The sequence below is a fragment of the Anticarsia gemmatalis genome, chromosome 13 (genome assembly GCF_050436995.1).
Source record: "Anticarsia gemmatalis isolate Benzon Research Colony breed Stoneville strain chromosome 13, ilAntGemm2 primary, whole genome shotgun sequence".
NCBI lineage: Eukaryota > Metazoa > Arthropoda > Insecta > Lepidoptera > Erebidae > Anticarsia > Anticarsia gemmatalis.
This window is the reverse complement of record NC_134757.1, coordinates 4,586,342-4,604,219: the sequence shown is the minus strand read 5'-3', so window position 1 is coordinate 4,604,219 and position 17,878 is coordinate 4,586,342. Positions and strand designations below refer to the sequence as shown.

The 17,878-nt window shown below is 40.7% G+C and overlaps 1 protein-coding gene across 1 annotated transcript in view; it reads left to right on the top strand.

Annotated features, from left to right (window-relative positions):
- Window positions 1–17,151, top strand: part of LOC142977493 (lissencephaly-1 homolog) — a 30,160-nt gene extending 13,009 nt beyond the window's left edge. Inside the window, exons 3-10 of the mRNA XM_076121396.1 lie at window positions 1,753–1,906; window positions 10,224–10,370; window positions 11,816–11,972; window positions 12,360–12,537; window positions 12,787–12,922; window positions 13,374–13,529; window positions 13,744–13,939; window positions 14,360–17,151. Coding sequence (XP_075977511.1) covers window positions 1,753–1,906; window positions 10,224–10,370; window positions 11,816–11,972; window positions 12,360–12,537; window positions 12,787–12,922; window positions 13,374–13,529; window positions 13,744–13,939; window positions 14,360–14,433 — 1,198 coding nt within the window. The 3' untranslated portion in view covers window positions 14,434–17,151. The remainder of the gene's footprint in view (window positions 1–1,752; window positions 1,907–10,223; window positions 10,371–11,815; window positions 11,973–12,359; window positions 12,538–12,786; window positions 12,923–13,373; window positions 13,530–13,743; window positions 13,940–14,359) is intronic.
- Window positions 17,152–17,878: the final 727 nt, after the last annotated feature.

The window sequence follows — 17,878 nt, the reverse complement described above, 5'->3', positions numbered from 1 at the left end:
TTTAATAGTCTAATTGAAGCGTTCTGCAAAGCCTTTCCCTTGACATTTTGTACTTATATTCACTTTAACTACTCTGTATCGCCGTAGGTTATGGGCTAGAAACTCGACGATAACCATTTGAATCTAATGGAGTAGTAACTGACTAAATATGCGTAGGTTTTCAAATGACCAGCCATTTAATAAATAAGTAGAAGTCTGTGCAATAATGATTTCGTGCATAGATGATTGAACTGCATTTATTAAGTTTTGAGAAATGTAACCTTTTTTTTCTAGAGTAGACCTGTGTTCAGTTTTGTGGCATTGGATGGAACTTGAGTAATGAAGAATTTATTTATCTACTATGTAATTTTGCTTGCAAATTATTAAGTATTGAAGTTTTTTCTGCCCATGATTGAATCTAAATACAAATCCCATAAAATAGATAACAAAACATTTATACAACCTTTAATTCTCGATGACAATCAAACGTAAACCATACATAAACATCACCCAAGAACTCGCTTTCTATTGTAATAAGATAAAACGGACAAACAACTACTTCTACTAATCGAAAACAAACATTTACCTGTTTAGAATTTAAACCAACTACTAATTGTGGTACTACAAAGCAAATCACGTGACTCTCTCGTACTATTATAGAGATTGTTCAGTTACATCAGCTGATTCGACTACAGTAATGAACTGCGTAATTGTTCAACAGAAATAAACATTCCTTTTGACTGATTACTGCGCAAGTTCACAGTGTTTCTTACATTGCACAATGACCTTGTGACAACGTTGACTGAATCGTTAATTATTTGAACAGCTGTCATAATACCTCTTCCCGTTTGCCGTACTTTGAACAATGTTAGACAATAGAGTCGAGACTGATGATATCGATCCTAAATTAATCGATTGTCACTACGATTTAAGTGTCTTCTGCCCGTAAAAGCAAGATGTGTTTAATGGGTTGCCTGTCTATTCCGCTTTTGTCGTTGACGTCAAATTTGTTTTATTTTAAATCGTATGGTGAAAAAGTTAACGAGGCATTAAATATGGTAAAGCTAGCTCGTAAGAAAAGTTATGTTTATTAAAATGGTGACGTTAGTTTAGTTCATTTACATTGTATTTTAAAGTATCCTTAGCTTAGGTATGTCATAATATTCATTTGATTCAATCATGAGGTACCGAGATGGCTGATAATGTGGTTACAAACTATTTGTTTTCATGCCCATACTGCCACTATACAGTGTCAATCATCTTTTTAAAGTATTTCGACAATCGAGTAATAAAAATGAACTTTTTTAAAAAAGGTGACTAAGGAAATCCTATGTTCTTGAGATCTTCAGCTGTACTTTTTTGTACATATTTTTTTGCTTTCGCGCAGTATTGCTTATACTTGCGTCATGCTAGCAACAACATCCGTTATCTTGTTACGGAACTCACGTGTTATTAATTAGTAAAAATTACTATATTCTATGCGAACCTGGGAATATATTTGAAATATGCTATGTGAAGCAATTGTGCGGCGAAGTACATAGAGTTAAAAAAAAATCCAAACACATCTATCCATATGAGGAAGGCAGCTCTAGGTTTTATTACATAACTAGAAGATATTTCTTGGTGGGATCTTTGGTGTTGTTGAACACCGTAAAAAATTTCTAGCTTTTTTCTTATAGACCGTTGAAACCAATTACAAGTCCGTATTGCACACAACAGAAGAGATCAAAGTTTACTGATAGATTCTGTAATCAATGTTTTCTGTTGTTGCAGGAACAAAGCGATCGCCGACTATTTAGGTAGCAATGGCTACACGGACGCGCTGGAAGCGTTCAAGAAGGAGGCCGACATGACCGGCGAGATGGATCGCAAGTTCGGCGGCCTCCTGGAGAAGAAATGGACCTCGGTCATCAGACTGCAGAAAAAGGTACCGTATGACTGCAAGAATTTTTCCCCTAGGATGTCAGAAGTTTGTTTAAATTGGGGATATGATTTTAAAAACGACAATCTCAAAATATACACAATCATGTTGTTGTCCTCCATTGTTAATGGTAAATGAGAATAATAAATGTGACATGTCTTCACCAAAAAAGTGTATACTTATTTATTAAAATGACGTGTTCTTCGTCATAATGTTTCTTTATTGTGTAGCATATAGTAGAAAATTTGGGCAAATCGTAGCCAGTATACAAACTGCACTGTAAATCTTTATGAATACCTGAGAGATTTGATGAACATTCATTATAGTTAATGGCCCATCAAAACGATTCAAATTATCGCTTTTACTTTCAATATCCATGTTATGTATTATCAAAATGTTTCTACTCAAGACAGAGTTCCGTAGTAGGCTAAGCTAAGCTGTGCTTCAGTTTGCGAACACAACAATAACAACATCGGTTATCAAATTAACGTGTTGCAGTAAAGTCTTGTGTAACACTTTCTATAATTGATTACACGTAATCGATTGTAAGCACAAAAGATGATGACGCCTATTAGTGTCCCCCGTGTACGCAATATGTTACATAATTGAGAGAGAAGCCATTTGTTTCTCAGGTGTTTCAATGGTCAGATATTGCTAAACTGCTAAGAGTTAAACGCATGATGGCAAAAACGTGTACAACAAGAATTTGTAACGACATCTGAGCACGATCGGAGCAGTGTACTCCATCGATCTGTTTGTTGGACGTTTCTAGGTCGCTCTGAGCGATTTTCTTGGGCGGGCGGTCGATGCTGAGTTGCCGGCCGCGACGCAACGCTCTAACTAATCGACGTGACACGTTTTATCCATTGACTATCACTCCAGGAATAATGCCAACTATCTAAACAAATAAAACTCACTCAAGGTGATGGTAATCGGGTCACTGCTCTGTTTTCATCTTGAACCTTGCTCTACTAATAGATAGGAATGTTTATGTTTTATTTAATAAATATTTTGCAAGTCTGGTGTTATGTGTGTCTTAGATAGCCTATTGAGTAAAATTAAACTCAGGGCCATTGCACACCTGTTTAAATTAAAAACGTTTCGTAACCATGTGATTATTATTGTAGGATATACTTAAACGTGGAAAATCTGATAACAAGTCTGTTATCTACATTACATCTGAATGTATACAAGTTTGTCCCTTGCACCCGATACAGGTGTACAAATTATGTTCTACCTCATTGGAAAAGATATATTAATGTACCTACTTCTCTCAAAACCTCCGTGAGTAAAGCCGCGGATGACAGCTGATAATTATCGTTATGAATAGAATGTAGTACGACACTGCCACAATTTATTCCGCGTGGGAGTTACTACAATTTGAAAGATAAACAATCTTATAACATAATATATTTTATATCAGACTGATAAGATGCTTTATTTCAACATATAATTATTAAAACCTGTAATATATTAGGTCGGGGAAAAAGTCTTTTCGCATTAGAGTATGTATGAACTGTAATAAAATCTTTTCTCTACACAAAAAAGCTCGATATTTGGGTACCTCACGATCTCACTGAAAGAAAGCTAATGAAACGTGTACTCCTTTGTGATTCCTGAAGCCAAAAAGATTTTATTACAAGTTCATACATACTATAATGCGAAAAGACTTTTTCCCCGTCCTAATAATACTAAAGTGTAACTCTAATCAATACAGTTACTATACATTTACAAAAAATATGGGGTGTATTTAATCCATGTATTTTTCTTTCGGGACTATTTGACATGCCAGCTAATAATAACAATACTAGGTACTATAATAGAATAATAATACTGTCAATACTAACAATGTCATTATTAAAATTGACCCAGTAGAGTCCAAAGCAGATATTTCGCATGGCTAACAATTTTGGTCATAAAGACTTGCACTTTTTTTTTTTTTTTTTTTTTTTTTTTTTTTTTTTTTTTTTTTTGCGGGGGGAAAAATCCCTTCGGATACCCAATTTTCCTGGGGGGGAAAACCTGGGTTATGTGGTGATACCACTAAAAAACCGCCCCGGTAGCCGAACATCTGGTGCGGAGATGGAAAAGCCCTGGGCCCTAAAAAACTTCACCAGTGCCTTCCATTTGCACCTCACCTCATAGAGGTTCTACACGGAGAAATCTATGTGCCTCTGCTTTTTTAAAGCTGGTAGCATCTTTGGCTACTAAAGTTGCCACCACATCATCCCGGACCGCGTCCCGAGTGCACAGCCCCCACTGTACACTCTTACGGTCCAAGTTCAGCACCGTAGCTAGCGATTATTAACGCTGCTTCGGCGCCGCCTCCGTCGCCGATCAGGATCTAATCTCTCCCGATCCCTCTCCGCTGCCTCCTTTTGGAGCATAACCGTCTCACAAAAAGAGACCATGGCTTCCCAACTCTCCTTGTTTGCCAACATGGAGGCCACTATGGCCGCCGGAGACAAATCTTGTCCAACTTTGTCAATTAAAATTGCTCGTTCAGACGCCCATGCCGGACACACCTCAAGTGTATGTTGAGCAGAATCACAGACACTAGAACAATGGTGACATCGTGCTGATTCTTCTCTCCCGATCCGACTCAGGTACTCCCCAAAACATCCATGCCCGGTGAGCACCTGAGTCAATCGAAAGGTGATGCAACCGTGCCGACGACGAACCCACGATTCAAAATTGGGTAAAACTGCCGCGACAGCACGTTGACGTGAACAACGTGGTTCATTAAGTCTCGTGTGCCAAATATGTAGAGCCTGTCGATGCGCCGTCCGTCGCAGCGTTTCACGTGGTCTGTCTTGCACATCTCCAGTTTCTTCCCGATCATTGCGGATTTGATCGTACACCCTCGCGTCCATATCCGCTAAAATGTCGAATGGTGGAAAACCAGCCAGCACTGTCGCCGCCTCAAACGAAATTGTTCGATAACCTCGCGCGATCCGAATGGCCATCACCCGCTGTAGGCTATTGAGCAAAGCTCTGGAACGGGAGGCACCACATAAATCTTGGGCCCAGATCGGAGCCCCGTAGAGCGCCATGGATCGGACGACACCTGCGTAAAGACGACGGACTTCCTCCCGTGGTCCCCCAAGATTAGGCAGCAGCCGATGTAGAGCACCAGCTACTCTACGCACCCGCGGTATCAATTGCCCGAAATGCTCACCGAACCTCCAGCGACTATCCAGAATGAGACCTAGATATTTCATAGATTGTCCAACCTGGACATCGACTTCACCGACTCGTATATAAGAATTGGGTGGGTTAACTCCTCCGCGAAGATTGTGGAACCATAAGGCTTCAGTCTTATGGGGCGCTACCTGCAGGCCCAGCGAGTGGACTTTTTCTACAACTTGTGCCACCCCAATTTCAGCCAGTCTCCTAGTATCGTGATAACCTTTCCCCTGAATCAGTACTAGAGTATCATCCGCGTAACAGACGACACTCACCCCAGGGGGAAGATCGATTCTCAATACGGCATCGTAGGCAAGGTTCCAAAGCAGAGGCCCCAACACAGATCCTTGAGGAACCCCACAAGTGATTTCCCGTTGGATCTCAGCCCCGCACCGCCCAGTATATCTGATGCATCTATCACGCAGATAAACTCCGATGATGACCCTGAGGTATTGAGGGACGTTATGGTAAACTAATGCTTCCCGAATCGATGACCAGGGGAGGGAGTTAAAAGCATTGACAATGTCAAGGCTTATAGCCATTGCCACTCCCCCTTCTCGAACAGTGGTTTCTGACAAGGAACGAACGCGTCGGATGGCATCTACGGTGGACCTTCCCCGCCGGAATCCAAATTGGCTATCCGAAAGATCGGGACCCACACACGACAAATGCTCGTTGAGTCGGGAAGCAATGATTCTCTCAAAGAGTTTACCTACTTCGTCCAGCAGACACACTGGTCGGAACGCAGATGGAGAATCAGCAGGCCTGCCTTCCTTTTTCAAAAGGACTAATCTTGCGATCTTCCAACTATTAGGGAACACGCCAAACCGGAGGCAGTTGGTAAACAGTCTCCTTAGCCGGTTCCCCATAATTGGCATAGCCAACACCCATGCCCGTCCTGGTATACCGTCAGGACCCGGGGCGGTGTTGCGGGCCGCCAGCCGACGCACGGCTTTTTCTAGCTCACACTCTGACACCTCGAAAGCATTTGTCCAATCTTGCTCTTCTAGCTGGGTTGAAAAGTTTATATGTCTATCTTCCACGTTTGGAAATAGGGTATCAACTATCCTTTCCAAAAATTCCGGGTCCAAGGTTGTCGACAACGGAGGCACCCATGGTCTCAATTTGCCCAAAACTATTTTGTAAGGGCGCCCCCATGGATCTCTGTCCAGATCTTCTATGAGCTCGCTCCAGGACCGAGCCTTAGCATCTGCAATAGCACGCTGCAGTGTCTTTGCAGCATCTCTGTAAACTGCGTAGGCAACTGCAACGTCCTCAGCAGTGGCTCGCCGTCTTCTACGCGTTCTTTGAAACCGACGTCGGCTGCTCAGACACGCAGCACGCAATTGCGCTATCTCGTCCGACCACCAATACACCGAGCCTCGCCTACCCGGCCTGACTTTGGGCATCGATGTATCACAAATCGATGTCATACTATTCCGAAACCAGGACGCCTCCGCTTCTGGATCGGGTGAGATAGTATCTACTCCGGCTGACCAATCCACGACGTGAGTTGCGGCAAGGAACATTTCGCGGTCAAGGCGCTTGAGAGACCAGCGTCGAACCATACTGCTATCACGTCGCTGAAATCCATCAGTTAAACGCCGGAAGGCCACTTCGAAAACGATGTGACGATGGTCCGACAAATTAACCACATCCTCTGCAACCCTCCATCCCGAGACCATGTGTGTCGCAGAGGGAGTCGCCCAAGACAAGTCAACGATCGACTCCCCCTGCCACCGCACACAGGTACTCACCGTGCCCCGATTTAGTAAACGTAGGTCCAGTCCTGCAGCCCATTCTAACAACGTCTCTCCTCTTATGTCATCCCGTCGGTCGCCCCATTCCTGAGAGTGAGCGTTAAAGTCACCGAGGATAAGTAAAGGACGGGTCAAGTAAGTGCGAATGGCGTTTGACACCTCATCCAAATAAACTTCGTAAGCGGCAAGGCCGCTGTTAGGAGAGATGTAGCAGCCCACTACAACGATAGGACCCCACTCTACTAATACAAATCCAAGTCCTTTATGTAGGAGATTGCAATGGAGACCATTCTCAATTCCAGCCCAATAAATAGCTACGGAACCATCTCCTGCTCCGAACCACCGTGGGTGATTAGGAACAGAGTAAGGCTCCGCAACTACCACTAAGGCAACAGACCACTCCGCAAGCGTCTGCATAAGCAGATCTTGAGCTGCGCGGCAGTGATTTAAATTGCCCTGCAAAACTTTTTGCATGGAAGTGAATGCTAGGCCTCCATAGCCCCCCCTGCCGGATATGTATCCTGCTGAGATAAAACTCGTGGTGGTGACGGTACAGTAATCGCTGCAGCCGAGACAGAAGAAGACCTCTCACCAACTTTTCTTTTTCCTTTGAGTGTAGGAGAGCATCTCTTACTTCCTATTCTGTGATCGGAAGGCTGACCCAGATCCGCACAGACTGGACATCTTGGAACACGTGCAATGCACTCTCGTGCTTTGTGATCCCGATTACCACAAATATAACAGCACGCGCTACGATCTACACTTTCGTTAGGACATTGTGCTACTACATGCCCAAATTCTAAACACCGGTAGCATTGTAAAGGTCTCGCTGCAAGCGCAACGACCCTAGCTGTTATCCATCCTACCCGCACCCTTTTAACGGAACATATTTTCCGCACTGCTGTGAGAGGGCACTTCACCCATGCTGTTCCTAGTCGAGTTGGATTGATGCGAATTTCTCCGACTTTTACGTCATGCTTAGAGCATCCACCTGCCTCCGCTATAGCGTCCACAACATCATGAGCCTTAATTGACTCATCAAGGTCCATTACCCTCATTTCACCCATCTTGGTTGGACGATTAATAATTGCACCCATGTCTGCAAGTTCTGTCTTAAGGCGATCAGCCAAAAGATCGGCCTTGGCAGATCTATCAGGACCAGGTACTGTCAAGACTAAGCCTCCCGTTATCGCCCTTTTTTGACGCAGTTCTTCTATGCCGCACTCCCTTAAATTGATTCTTGTTTTCGCGGCTTCCATTACCTGGCCCATAGTGACAGTGCAGTCCTTGGCCAAGGAAATAGTAACGGCAGCCGTACTTGGAGGCCGCGGTAATTGAACCAATTTCTCCCTTTTATCTGTTGAAACAAATTGCTTTTTTGCTTTCCCTATTGCTCTTTTCTCCTTCCTTCCTATAACTTTAGCCCATGTTTCCAAAACCGGTGGTGGTGACGTCTGCTGTACTTCTTGCGTCATAGTTACGACAGGATTTTGTGTATGTGTAGCTACGAGCGTAGATTGACCAGCAACTGTCTTCTTCCTCTTTTTCTTTGCCTTCTGTGTCTTGGCTACAGATGGTGACTCCTCATTGATTTTTGGCTCTGCGTTAATTCTCTGTCCCAAAGGCGGTCTAATGGCTTTCCCCGGGAAAAGTTCAGCCATTATTTCATTACGAAATTTGAACAATTTGCGGTCCATTGCGGACACAAATTGCTCTAGGGGTGACTTATTAGCATCTGCGTTTTGCTTCTTTTGCTGATTTGCATGGTCACCAGCTATTGTCAAGTCCCTTATAGGCGCTCCGGAAATTTCTGAAGACCTAACTTCTGACGTTGTAGCTGAGACTTTCGACCTAGTCTCCTTTTCACTGCGGTACTTAGTCAGCTCCAAAGACATAACGCCCATGCGCTCCTCTAAGGAAGCGAGCTGAGATCGAAGCTCTTGATTCTCACGTTTTAACCCCTCCAAAGATACTGCATTACTCCTTGCACTTAATTCTGCCGAAGCAGCTTGTAGATATCTTGTAGCCAACCAAAGATCCCGAGCATAATCACCTTTCAGATTACGTGAGCTATCAGCCACTTTCTCAACAGTCGCTAACAATTCCGCTATATTGTCATCGATTTGGGTTGTAGGCAGATTCCTTAGTTCCGCAGAGATATCTTCGACCCTGGGAAGAGAATCCTTGGATCTTTTAGAAACCCTAGAATTACCTTGACCCTCTACATCACTATCAGCCGCAGCTGCTCTTGGCTGCTTAGCACGCTTATTAGTAACCTCCTCTCGTGGCCTTCTCTTCCTCGGTCGCAACACTCCAATTGTTGACTGCGAGGTGAGCGAGGTACAAGACATGAGTGAGCTATCACTGTCCTCTGATTCCATTTGCTGTCGCTGTGGTTTCTTTTGAGGTGTAGTTGGCCGCGTAAACTCAGTCAAACAATTATCATCATCCTCCCGTTTTCTCTGAATTTTCGTACCCGTTTGGGTATGCACACGTAGATTCTTAGGATTTAGAATCATCTCTGAGTACACAAAACTGGACGTGCGTGCTCTTACATCATTTTCTGTATTTTCTGAAGCATCTTTAATGGCACAATGGCGGGAATTGTCCCCCCCAGAATACGAGGGACAGACCGACGAATCGGTGTGGGATTCTCCTCTTACGGAGTAAGAGGTACCCACCTGGGGTATATCATTCTTTTTGTTCGTCGCCATCATGTCGGTATTGCTTTTCTGTTAGGGTTTGCTCCCTTAGGTCGATGTCTTACCAGACTAAAGGCACGACCATGCCTGTTCCATTCGACTATTCCACTCACCGCACGAACACCTTCCGGCAGGAAAATGTTCACACAGTGGGCAGGGCAGTCGAAGGTGACTACTTGCAGTGATAAATCACTGGGCGATGGGGTCGTCACATCCCTACGCCGGGAAAGACTTGCACTTGCTTTATCTGAGTGTTGAGAGTTCTATACATCATCGTGGAATGTGAAGTTTTTAATTCAACCGGAAAAGAGAAGAGCTCTTGACCTCTTTGGCATCTTAAACGTTTCGTTTAAAAGGAGACATGTACTCATGTGCGGAAAGAACTAATAATACAAATATTATAAAACTAGAGGAAGCCCGCGACTTCGTCCGTGTGACAACCCTTCCCGTGTAAATCCGGGAACAGGAACTTCGGGATAAAAATGCCCATGTGTTATTTTGGGTCTTCAGCTACCCCTACCAAATTTTATCGTAATCGATTCAGAAGTTTTTGCGTGAAAGAGTAACAAACATCCATACCATACATATGTACATACATACTCACAAACTTTCGCATTCATAATAGTAGTAGGATTAGTAGGACAATATTTTTAATTTTATTAATTTTTTTATCAGGTGATGGAATTAGAATCGAAGCTGTCGGAGGCTCAGAAGGAATTCATCGAGGGTGCACCGACACGCGCCAAGCGCACGCCCGCCGAGTGGATCCCGCGTCCACCAGAGAAGTTCTGTCTCACCGGCCACCGGGCCACCATTACTAAGGTGATTATTGTTTCTTTGTTTGTTTCGCTTACTCAACGACGTGTTATATTGTATATTACACAACATACGATAGAAAATGCGAGGCAGAGCATCGCCAGCAAAACACGATAGTTCTCTAGGTACAGTAGTCTTGATCGACCTAAAGAAAAATATCTTCGTTCTCCCGACTTTTTTTTCTGAACCCATTACTATCCCACTGCTGGGCAAGGGTCTCAACCTGAACGAAGGAAGGGGTTAGGCCTTGAGCCCACCTCGCTGGCCAAGTGTGGGGATTTTGCATGCTCTTAAGAAACGTATGAAACTAATTTTGTTCATGCAAGGTTTCATCATGATTTCCCGATCTTCCGTCTTGTTTGACTTAAAAAATACTCTATGTTGATAATATTATGCTGTGAATAAAACATAATGCTACGGACATGCTCAGTAAAATGTCAAGCATTTTAAAATTATGTCAGACTTGTTTGATTTGAATGCTTAATCAGATCACGACTAGAATAGAACAGAGATTAGATAATGCGCTTAAAATTACGTCGATTTATTGTTTCTCTTACATATTACTTTGTAGTTTAAAATTCTGAGGCTTGAGTAGGATAACACGCAACTTTCCACAGATGCGCGTAATTACTAACCAACAGTTATCGACTTGCAAAACGGTAGAGATGCGTAAAGAGTTTTGTTCCTCTAACTTGTTTCTCTCAGCATAGTAGTTTACTACTGCTGTAGGATTGCAGTGCCAGATTTTTTTTCTATACACTCATAGTATCCTTATATGTTTCAAACACAGAACGATTGCGTTTGATTGAGAACCTGCTTTCATAGTCTAGTCTCATAGTAGTTATTGTTATTTTGATAGACATACAACACTAATCTGTAATTTCCTTTTAGTCGGTAATTATCGGCTCTTCGAGTAACATTCACTATCTATAAGTAAATTACAACAATTGTCATAACTTTCTAATCCAATGAAAGCCGATTTAAAAATGCATTGTTTGTGTTTTTGTTGTGTTTTCACAGTGTCTCTGTGTTCTGTCATGTTGTTTAAGTGATCATAGCCACGCACAATTCAATTGATGCGAGCCGAGGCACGGTGTGACTGTAGCTTTCCGCGGGTTTTCATTCGAACCGCTCATGACACTTAAATACATCGTGAGAATCCATGCAATGCGAATAGGTCAGGTTTCATTATTAAATTGATGCCGTTTAGATGGTGTCGCCGTATGTCTGTTTTACCACGAGCACGAGCGTGACTCATGTTTTCCTTGTCTGACGTAATTCTGTAACGTATATATGTGACACGCTTTTTATGTGTCGATGTCGATTAAGGTCCAGAGATTATGTTCAGTTAAACCTTCGAAACAATTGTCAATATTATATGACCCCATGCTCATATGTGTTGGTGCTATCTATCATAAAGTAATATTAACAACGTGATCCATATATTCCAGGTAATATTTCACCCAGTGTTCAGTTTGATGGTGTCCTCGAGCGAGGACGCAACCATCAAAGTGTGGGACTTCGAGAGCGGCGAGTACGAACGAACCCTGAAGGGTCACACCGACTCCGTTCAGGACATCGCCTTCGACCATCATGGAAAATTACTCGGTGAGTTTCCTTGTACTTTCTATGTTGAAATTTAAACGGGAGCTTTTATTTACCCTTATGCATGACGTCATTACTGTGTGAAAGATGTCAGCTGTGCATAATATAGGCACGCTATTTATATTGCCATGACATTCGTATGATCGAAAGTCAGTACCATGGCATAGTAAATTTCCTTATAACAGTGATAATTTTAACTTCATTTACATCATTATAGTAACTTAAATATGCAATATAGTGTTGTTTTGGATATACGCAGGATACTGCACTCTTATTGGTGTCTTCATAATTACTGTTCCTACCCATACTTTTAACTATCTGTTGCTAAAGTATATTTTATAGTTTAAGTGTTTTTGTGTAATGTCCATAACAGGTATTTTTTGTTTGCAGTGTCCTGCAGCGCTGATATGTCAATCAAGCTGTGGGACTTCAACCAAACATTCGAATGCGTGAAGACGATGCACGGCCACGATCACAACGTGTCGTCCGTCGCCTTCTCACCGAGCGGTGACATCGTGTACTCTGCCAGTCGAGACAAAACTATCAAGGCCTGGGAGGTCGCGACTGGGTACGATATTTCAATGTCTTATGCACGGTTTCTGAGGCACATTTAGCGGTAGTTTATCTATTCAAACTGTCATGTTTATATGAGCTTACACGCTATTGAATGGATGAACTACCGCTAAATGTACCTCAGAAACCGGGGCTAGTCGTTTATACATATAGCTTATGTTCTTTAGACTTTAATCAATGATTGTACGAATACGTTTTATGCTTGTCACTAGAACTGTCTAAATAAAGCTTTGTATTGTCGTAGATATTGTATCAAAACGTACAAGGGTCACCGCGAGTGGGTGCGCATGGTCCGCGTGTCTCCGGACGGCACGCTGCTAGCGTCTTGCTCCAACGATCAGACTGTACGCATCTGGAACGCCGATACTAACGAATGCAAGGTAATAACTACACCACAAATGTTTAACCCTTCTAAATATTTCAAAGATCACTGTTATTCTCTCATATTGAGAGTGAAATTACGAGCTACTGAGTCTATTAATCAACAGTTATATAATATGTCCCGACGTTGCAAAAAATATAATTAAAAGCACTTATCGCCGAAGCCTTATTACGTGCCTACTCTTCCGATAAAAATTAACGATGTGGCAAAATTTGCGGGACGCTGCTTTACGTTAACTTCTGACGCTTGTATTTTGGGCTATGATTTGGATTTGTATATTTTACTGATTCTATTTTTAACTTAACCTTCAATTTAAGCCACATTTTTGAGGTATTATCAAGTTGATAATTAAAGTAATAGTAATTGAAGGTTCTATGTTTAAAAATGTTGATTTTGGAGCCCATATGCCCAGTTGGTATGCTTTTAGTAATAAGTATATGTGTTGTTAGATGGAGTTACGTGAACACGAGCATGTGGTGGAGTGCGTGTCGTGGGCACCAGAAGCCGCCGCGGCCGCCATCAACGAAGCAGCCGGCGCCGACAACCGCCGCGCCAACCACGCCGGGCCCTTCCTCGCTAGCGGCTCGCGAGATAAGTCCGTCAAGGTAACCGACCATGCACGCATATATTGTTTCAGAAATTATTGTACTTATGTGCGATCGCTGTCAGTGTCCAGGCAACCAATCATTGCATAAATGCAGAGTTAACTGTTCAATAGAACTTCAGAAAAATGGGCTTGTAATTTCTTTCGAGTCATCAAGACTACCAAGTACACGGTGGAATCGTAACCAGAAGCTCACGCATATATATTGTTTGTAGATCTGGGACGTGAGCACGGGGCAGTGCCTGGCCACGCTGGTGGGGCACGACAACTGGGTGCGCGGCGCGGCGTGGCACCCGGGCGGCCGCTACCTGCTCACGGCCTCCGACGACAAGACGCTGCGCGTGTGGGACGTGGCGCACACGCGCTGTCTCAAGACGCTGTACGCGCACCAGCACTTCGCCACCAGCCTCGGTCATACACACATTCTTACTTTTATTTATACCTCGTCCATTCTTTACATCTCGCTTACTAGCGCGATCATTAGCCTAGCCTTTCTTCCAAACTATGTTGGAGTCGGCTTCCAGTAGCTTAACCTCACAGATCAATCCGCGCGGCTGTAGTAAACTGAGCCACGAGCTCCTAATACGGTTTTGATTATAAATCAGTACACCCTAATTTCATCAAGGTGAAAACTGAAGTTATTTAGTGCCATGTTGCAATACATACTACAGAGAACTATATTGTAAAAAATATTTAAAACTTTAAAACGTCTTCAAACAGTGAAATGGCTGACTCTTAATATCCTACAAATGTAAACTGTTTTTTAATCATACAAATTGCATACAATGGATCAACTTTCAACGTTACAATAATGCGTGTTTTCCTTTCCAGATTTCCACAGGAGCTTGCCATACGTGATATCCGGCAGCGTCGATCAGACCGTCAAAGTTTGGGAGTGTCGCTAGAAGCGTTGCCATTTTAGTAACTTAAACTCACCGATGATATCCTTATCATTATTTTTTCGCGTTGTAGCTACAATGAGAGCGATATAAGCTGCTGTCATTATGGTCAATCATTTGAGAACCGCCACTTCGGCCTTTTCGTTTAGCTCATTGTAGTTTTTCGTACACTTGACGATGCTATGTCTCTTTTACATCTAAATTGGCAAACTCTCTTGCCCCGATTCTCGTTACGTGTTCAACTTCGATTTAGATTTCACACATTCCATTAAAGTGTAATGGCGCATAGTTTCTGTATATTTTTTAGTTAAATTGCTATTTCCAAATTTTGAAAAAAATTGGAACTATTTTTAGTTGAAGCAGTGACGTAGCATTCGTCATGTACCCCCTCGAAACGATGGAGTGAGGAGTGTAGCTGTGTGTTATTATAAACTTTCAATGTCCTGTTTTATTTTATAGTTATTGTTTATTCGTAAAACGTTTAGATATAAATTTTATTTGTTATATGAATAAGTAATTTGATTTATTACCCAGCCAATCAGATTTTGTACCTTGATTTCTTTATTGATAATTTAGTTTTATAAAATTTGATATTGATAGATATTCATGACAACCTTTCAGTAATAGTAATTAGTAAACAGCACTTGGACTCATCGTATTTACTCCATCAAGATACCTATGTACATAAGGCTTTTGATGTTTGTCTCAGCTCGATACGGTGTTCATTATGTTCGTTAGCAAGCGCGCCAACAACATTAATGAATATCTATGGAGACAACGAAACCGAACGCGACGCGACGTGGATATAATATGTAGAACATTTGTAGAATTTTGTATCAATCGGTTTCTTAGGGACTTATTTTAAGTTTTGGCAATTCAAAACTTTAACTATAAGTTAGAGAGTTATATTTCAAAATTTTATTTATTAGTAGTGTCAGTGTTTATTTCTTTGTCTCAAACAACAGATTTGTTAAGTGTAGAGCATTGAATTGCTAAATGGGTAATTGTAATACAATTCACATTATACATTATTATTATAATCTGATTTTAAAGTTAAGTCGATTTCATTTATGTCATCATAATTATGTCTAAGTAAATTAATGTGTGATATAAACTTTAATTAATACTTTGAATTACAGGCCTGTTTAAGGTAGCTAGATTGAAAGAAATCTTAATTAAAGCCTTTTTGCCCGACTGCGGCGAAGCCAAAAGAAAGGGTTATGATTTTCGTAGTCTGTATGTTGTTTGGTATGCCCCGCATTGCTTCGCAGTTGCTGCATCGACTCCGGCACTTGTGTCTGTTTCTGATGAGCGACTAGCGATGAAAAGAATGCGTTATCCGTAGTCGGGTTTTAGTTTTTTAATCAATAATATATATTATTACTATCAATAGTTATTTATTACAATACGGAATAATTTTGTTGCCTGGTGTTGTAGAGGTTAGTTCGTAGTGTAGTTTGCGTAGGTACGCTCATACGTTAGATTCAAGCCGTATTTAGTGCATGACATAATGCAAGTGTACATTGCTTACAAAGTTTGTGACAGCTGGTAACACCATGCTAATATAATAATATTTACAGAGTTATAGCTCTTATATAATATGTCATAATTGCTTTTGTATTTCTAATCGAGATGTGTGTATCGCGCGCTGCAGCTGTCAGGATAGAACTAGAATCTTATAATGGATTACTTATATACGCTTGTCGGTGTAAATTCGTAAAGCAGATACCGAAGAGATTGTAACAATAGTGTTGTGGCGTATCCGTAGAGAGCGCTCAACTAATCATAGTAACAAATATCAATGAAAGTTAATTAACATCTCATAATACATTCAAGTAATAGCAGCAATTCGATTTAATGCTTGTTTTATAACCAGAATACATCACAACAGAATTTTCTAGTCATTCTCTTGTTATTTTCAGATGTCCCTTTCATTATTCTTTTTTAAAAAAATCGTATGGATGGTTTTGTAAAAAATAATTTTGTTTTTTTATTGTAGATACGTTCGCCTGGTTTTTAATCGCGAATTGTATTATCAATTATTAATATTTTATGGACCGGTCCATTTTTTTTTATCGAAAAAGCACATTACAGGGTTTTTTTTTATAAATGAATGCAAAACTATTTTAATTGTTATTGTAAAATAACTATAATTCTTTATTAAGTACTTACGTTTTATTTGTTGTTATTAGTAGCTCTAATGGGCAAATAGATGTTAGTATGCTATCTACATTTAATTAGATTAAAGTTATGTGGACGTGAAAACAAAATAAAAACAGCGACAGATTACGCATAGAGCGCTCTCTACTAGTACGCGTGCTGTGTTATCTTAGCATAGTAATAATATTATAATCTCTTTGAAATATGGCAATCGCCTATTATAAAATATAAAAAAACTACAGAACATAGTATGTTCTTCGTAAAATCGTTTGTATTACAATTTTAAAATAAGTATCTTGCACTTTTTAAAGATGTAATTACCATAAGAATAATATCATCCTCATAAGTTACAAAACTTGCAAAATTCTCTTGAATCATAATTGCAAAAAAATGCTACAATTCACTTTCAATCCAATTTCTGATAAAAATACAAAGTCAGACTGTTAACAGGAGAATTTTGCAGTTACTCATAATAACTGCTGTAACTCGTCAAAATTAATTACCGAAACCTAAATAGATTTGGTTCGCGTTTCATGTAAATAAACAAGTATTTAATTTATTTTATAGTGTGTTTTTATTTACTACCATCCTACATACCTAATTTTGTACGGTACTTGTACGGAAATCATTCTATTCTCAAAGGGTGGACGCGGGACCATGTACCTATATTGTGTACATTAAATACACAAACTTCCGTCTGCCTGTCACCAGGCTTTTTCTCATTGACTACGATAGTTAGGTAAACCTAGCTAATTATTTTATGATGTATTTCTATTGTCGTGAACCTAAATAAATATTAATAATTCAATATGGATGGGAACGGAGTCCTTTATTAATATTAACAGGGTCTCTCAAACAACAAATCTGTCATATTTTTTTTCTTTATAATATAGTTTAACAAATAACATACATACTGGTGTTAGTTATTCCGTTAGATTATATGTACGAAACTTTTCATGCTTGAGTTTGATTCGATTAACATCATACTGTACGACGAGGACGAAACTGAAGCATTGATTGAAAAATAATATGCTGAACAATATTGGTAGTGGTTAGTGTGGTTGCGCGACACATTTTTTTTTGTTATATTTAGTTGATGTGATTTTATGCGCTTCCTTCTTATACTATTAACTGGTTTAGTGTATAAATAACAGGATTGTAATGGAATTCATATAGATACCTAGATGACTGGGAACTTTACCACCTAGCTACTTATTCGTATAAGATAAAATATAATTGAAAACTATTTAAATTAATAGAGTAATCGACTAAACTACATGTCTAATTCACC